This window comes from Geospiza fortis, unplaced genomic scaffold (genome assembly GCF_000277835.1).
Source record: "Geospiza fortis unplaced genomic scaffold, GeoFor_1.0 scaffold171, whole genome shotgun sequence".
In the NCBI taxonomy this organism is placed as follows: domain Eukaryota; kingdom Metazoa; phylum Chordata; class Aves; order Passeriformes; family Thraupidae; genus Geospiza; species Geospiza fortis.
Window position 1 is genome coordinate 8,196,935 of NW_005054313.1, and position 5,918 is coordinate 8,202,852.

Sequence of the window (5,918 nt, forward strand, 5' to 3'; positions counted from 1 at the left end):
CTGCTCCTGGGCCCCGGCCCTGGCAGAGCTCGGACCGGGCGCACCGGCACAGCAGCCGTGAGGGTGAGGGCTGCAGGCAGCCCGGAGAGTGCTCTGGAAACGGGTGCTTGGCACCGAAAATAGTCTGTCAGCAGCAAACAAGACAGTGATAAAATGTTCCCAGCGACAGGACGAGGAGCAATGGCCATAAACTAAAACACAAGAGGTTTCACCTCAGCATGAGGAAGAACTGCGCACTGGGGGTGGCAGAGCACTGGGAGGGCTGCCCGGGGTGGTCATGGAGTCTCCGGAGACATTCCAAACCCACCTGGATGGTTCCTGTGTCACCTGCTCCAGGTGACCCTGCCTGGGCAGGGAGGTTGGGACTGGATGGTTTCCGGGGGTGCCTTTCAACTCTGACTATATTTTTTTTACTTTAATTTTTTAACTCTAATTTTTTTTCTGCAAAAATTAGAGGACTTGCTTATTTGAATTCCAGGTTCACTTGCTGATGTAAATGCAACCTTGAGATTACTTTTCCATTTATTAAGCCATTTAAAGGCAGCTGCAGTGCTCAGCTTGCCTGTGGTGTGCTTCCATGCGTGGGAAGGCAAGCTAAAAGACAGTAGCATTGTAAGTTAAGGATTGCTTGACTTCTCTGCCTCTCTTCTTTACATCTTGGTTGCATCTGGTACCTTGGAAGACCACTCATTCAATGTATTTTTTATTTCAAGGCATGTCAGAGGATTACAGATGGAAAAGAAAAGCCAAGGAAAGTATTTTTAAGCATTACAGAATAAAGAAATGTGCCCTGAATGGAGTTGTCTGGCCACGTAATCGCTGTGAAGTTTTGTAATGGCAGAAGCTAGGTCTTCAGGAATCAAAAGATCCCAAACAAGTTTGTCACTCAGTAAAAATAAGAAGAAAAAAGAAACAACAAAAAAGGTGGAAGTTACAGGAATACCATCTGCACCTCCAGCATCATCCTCTATTACTTCCTTTTTTAACAATGTTCCCCCTGCCAAGGTTAGCTGTCCCATGTGTGGGCAATTGGTGCCAAGATATGGAATAAATAAGCACATTGACGAAACATGTCAGAGAAACCGTGGTGAGATTGGTGCCATTGATGCTACACTGAATTCATTTAGGAATAAGAGTCCCCCAGCTGCAAATCTAAGCAATAATTCCAGCTCATATTTTTCAAAAAACCTCTTAAATCTAGAAACAAGTCCTTCCAAAAGTAATTTATTGAAAGCAGGAGGGAGTGCAACACAACAGACTAGTCCTTATTTTAGCAATAAAAGTTCAGTCTTCAGTGTGAACAGTGAATGCCAGGCTCGAGCAGTTAGAACAGTCTCCTTGGGAAGCTTGTCTGCCAAGCTGTCCAGAAGACGCTGCCTGCAGGGAGGAAAACAGGTCCTGTATGAAGAGATCAACTCTTCACCTCCAGCTGTTCACAGTGCCTGTGGAACTGCTGCAGCCCCTGATGATGATGATGGTGATGAGATTGATGCTGGGCAGAGTTCTCAGAAAGAAAATCAGCCTTCTCAGAGAGAGCCCCAGGAACAACGTTTTTCAAAGAAGGAACCTGAGTTTCAAAATGAAATAAACAAATGTAATAGAGAAGACCTTGTGGATATGGTTCAAGTACAATTACTGGCTGATAACGGTAAGGACGAAAGGTTCACATCTGGTACCAGGAGCACCAAAGCAGAAAGCAGCTCTGAAGGTGGGATACTTAGTCCTGATAGATGTGAAACATCTCTAGACAGCCATACTTCTGCAGAGCTGACCACTAATTTGGACATTGAGACTCAGCCTCACACTGAGGTTACTCCTTCAAAGACAGAAGTGAACAGTGGGACAGAAAATTGGTTTAGCAGGGATGATGCAGAGGTGCTTCCTGTGGAAGTTCTTGAAGACTTTAAGAATGACATGAACCATCCTCTGTTAGAAACTGTGGAAAAGACAGAATCTCAGGATTCCACTGGGGACATTCTAGACAAAATAGATGAGGTCCTGTCTGTGCCCAGCTCTCCTGGTCACCCATACTACCTCCAGAATTTTCTAGTAGTGCTGCGAGCCGTATTGCAGAATGAAGATGATGTCAGACTATTTAATGAACAAGATTTGAACATTATAACCAAGTTCTACAAATTATCAGGTATCTTTTTATTTTAAGTACATTTCCAAGTTTCCTCTTGTAGACAGCATTGTTACATAGTTTTATGTGATAAGTGCTAAATCAATTGACCATGTAACTTGATGGATTTTTTAAGGGAAGAAGCTGCTTCTTCTCCAGAGATGTACCCCTTTTTTAAAATAAACTCTGCTGATGTAGTTAGGTACAGCTCCTGAGGGAATGGGGGGACACAGCTTCACTCAGCCCTCCCAGCAGCCTGGCTTGCATCCTGATGGATCTGAGCTGGCCATGGGCACAAGCAGCCAAACCTGGGGGGTCTGCAGAGCATTCCAGACCATAAGAATATTATAGTAGGGACATCTTGGAGCTTGGTGTGCCTTGTTTATCTTGTGGTAGTTAAAGGGGAATATATAAAGAAAGAAAACAACAAAATTCTTGTTACTGGCTCCCTGAGGCAAGCAGTAGGTGCACATTGTTTGCATCCAAAGATCCGGGAATAAACTCACATTTAGGCCGGTAGTGTGTGCTGGCATTGGCTACTTTGACAAACACTAAAAGAGGTGTTCAGGATACACATTCCCCATTTCCACACTGTTCCCTGGACGTGAACAACACTGATCAGTAACAGGACCTTGTTCTGATAGATAAGAGAGCTTCTTGTTTCTCTTCCAGTAGTATGAGTTGGGAATATAGGAAGAATTACTGCAAAGTGGTGCTGATAAATCCACGTCTGCACTGGATGTGAGGGTCACAGATGAAACAATCTCTCTTTGCAGGGTAGGAAAGATGCAGCAGTTGAGCTGTGAGAAGTGAAAGGATAGCACTAAGTCAATAGATAACAAATCCTGGACAACTGACAGATGCATGTCATTGCCTTCAAGAAATACCAGGCAGGATACTTTAAAAGTTCAGGTAGATGAGTTCTCTGTCCCACATGTGACGTGTCTACCCATTTCTGTTGTCATAACACAAAAAAGCCCAACACACACCTGTTTAGTGCTATGAAGTTGCTTGAATATAAATATTTTCCAGTATTTAATTATTTTCTGCAGAAATGTCTACCATTCTTCTGTGAGTTGTCTCTGACTCAGTGTAAGTTTATGAAGCTTATTATGAAATTATTATTGCAGCCCTAGTTTGTTCAGTTCCATGGCCTGCAGAAAGAATGTCCATGTGTTAACCTTTTCCTTTTTCAAGAATGATAAAAACTGGGGACAGACTTCAAAGGAGTTATAACCCCGGAGAGAAAATGACAAGCTTATATGTCTGAATGTAGTTCTCCCAATGAACTGATCCTGGAAAGATTCTATTAAAGAAAAGGCTGAAAAAGTCTTACAAGGACAGGAGAATTGTTAAATAAACATTTAATGTTTATCTGCCATTTCTTAAGCATGTCTAGATCTTTTAGTGTGTCAGTGGTTTTTTATTAATGATCAGTTTCACTTCAGCAGCAGCAGACAGGGATAAAAAATTTAGAAGTTAATGGGGGTTGAATTAAGTATTCAAAAAGTTGTTGAATGTAGTAATAATAGCTAGACTATTTTCAGCTGAAATTTAATAAGCTATTTTGTTGAATTTCAGCATTGTTAGTATTTTAAAAGTCTTTCTAAAAGGTACTTTAAAAGAATACTTCCCTGATGAAAATCAAATGAATAGGAGTTTTTTTTCTCATTGTTTTCTTTCAGTAGATCTATCAGTATAATTTGGCTTATCTTTGGAAAAATAAGAACCTGAAGAATGCTGCACAGAGAAGTATTCTGTGATTATGAAATTATTCTGTCAGACTGCAGCTTCTTTTGTTCTCTGGCATGAAATGTTTGGTTATTGAATGACTGTTTAACAAAGCAAAAAGACCTACTTAACCAACACAAAATGCAGGGTTGAAAAATGAAGTTCTCTTTTTCTATAAAACTAAATATTTCTTGAAGGGTAAGCATGTCAAAAGGCATTTTACTAATGTACATTACCTACAAAACATGTTGTAATACTTTTCCACCTACAAGACTTAAAGATTCTAATGAACTTATGAATTACTTGGAAAGGTAAGTCTGGTATTTTACCAAGTCTGCTTGTAGAACGCAGGGAGGTTTAAAATGTATTTCAGAGAATACTTGCATCAAAGTAGTTTTCCAGGTTAATATGGTGATTGTGCCTAGTACTGTGTTTAGAATTTACTCTTCTTTTTGTCCTTCCCTGCTTTAAATAACATTTCCAGTTGGTGGGCAGAAGTTGTATGTGAGACTTTTTCAACGCAAGCTGAACTGGTTAAAGGTGAACAAAATAGAGTATGGGGAGATAAGTGTGGATTTGTCACCAATAGTTGAAGAACTGGCTGAAGCCAAATTCCTACAAACAGGTAAGGCCAGCATTAATAAACCTTTAAAATACTACAAATAAAATGTGAAGTTGTGTCAGGTTAGAGATCAATGCAGTGCATGCTTGTCTGTGCCTTGGGAAGAGAACAGAGGAGCAGAATAAAGGCTTCAGGTAAGATGAGTGGTCTTGTGAAAATACAAATTGTGCAGATTAGATAATAGAGAAGACCAGCTTTTCTGAACAGTGTTTTTTTAATAACTCAACAGAATTTTTTAATCTTTGCAGTTGTTTTGAAGTTGTAAAGGGTGTTCTTTTTCTGGTTGTTCCTTTCCTTCAAAGTAGACCTGTGAAAAGGTCCAGAGGAAGGCGCAGGAGAATTTCAGGGTGAACCAGATAGCATTGTTAATGCATTTTTGAGGAAACTGATGCCTGTATAACTTAGGTCAAAGTTACAAGGTGCTTATATAGCTGGAGTTGCAAGATATCAATATAACCTGACATAGCTATATAACCTGATATCAATATAACCTAAATAATGATTTTTTATATATCTATATTATCTGATATCAATATAACCTGAATCATAACTTTATACCTGTATAACCTGAATCACAGCTTTTTGTACCTATATAATCCAAATCATAACTTTTATACCTATATAACCTGATATAAATAGCTTCTATGCAATGTAATGGAGTATATGGTTAACTAGTTGCTTAATGCTGAACAGACAAAAAAGAAGAAAATAACTCACCAGGTGGATAGCTTTAGAGATAGATAAATATAGTACTATTGAGAAATTGGTAAATGTAAAGCCAGTTAGCCACAAAATAAAGAATTTAGGCAGGTTAGGACCAGACAGACCAAGGAACACCATAACTGTGCATGCTCCAAAAACAAAGTTGAAAAGTTCAGCTGTGAAGAAGACTTTGGAACCCTTCATCAAAGATCCCTGATGAGCCCTGAATTAGGGAGGTGCAAGTGCAGTGCAAAAGAACTCTGTAATCACTATCAGATCATACCATGTAAATTAGTTTTGGCACCTGTGTGATGATGTTATAGTGACGGAGTAACATCAAGCAGTACTTACTGTATAAATATACCACAGCACTTGGCAGAGGTGGGTGAGTTAGTTGGAGAAATCCCCCTCACCTGCAGTGCTGCAATGAACAAATTCCTGCTCTATGGACACCAGTCTGTGGAGTTTTATTTCCAGCCTACCTTTGGGGCATCAAACCTAAATCATTAGATTGGTACTACTAGGTTGTATGAATGCACTGTGAGCTGTTGCTTGACACAATAATACAACACAATGAATATATGTGGATAATTTTACTTTTAGAATCTGAATTGGAAGACCTGTGTGAAGGGTTGGATTTGCTTTCAGCCCCTGAGCTGAAAACACTGGCAAAAATCTTTCATTTGCCAAACCCAAATGGTCAGAAACAGCAACTTGTGGATGATTTTCTGAAGTTGTCAA

The 5,918-nt window shown here is 39.8% G+C and overlaps 1 protein-coding gene across 1 annotated transcript in view; it reads left to right on the forward strand.

The window, feature by feature from the left end:
• Positions 1-105: 105 nt before the first annotated feature.
• Positions 106-5,918, forward strand: part of FAN1 (FANCD2 and FANCI associated nuclease 1) — a 20,987-nt gene continuing 15,174 nt past the window's right edge. The window contains 4 exon segments of the mRNA XM_005419684.2: positions 106-336; positions 714-2,143; positions 4,338-4,478; positions 5,781-5,918. The exon segment at positions 5,781-5,918 is cut by the window's right edge and continues 3 nt beyond it. Of these exon segments, the coding sequence (XP_005419741.1) occupies positions 835-2,143; positions 4,338-4,478; positions 5,781-5,918 (1,588 nt within the window). The 5' untranslated portion in view covers positions 106-336; positions 714-834.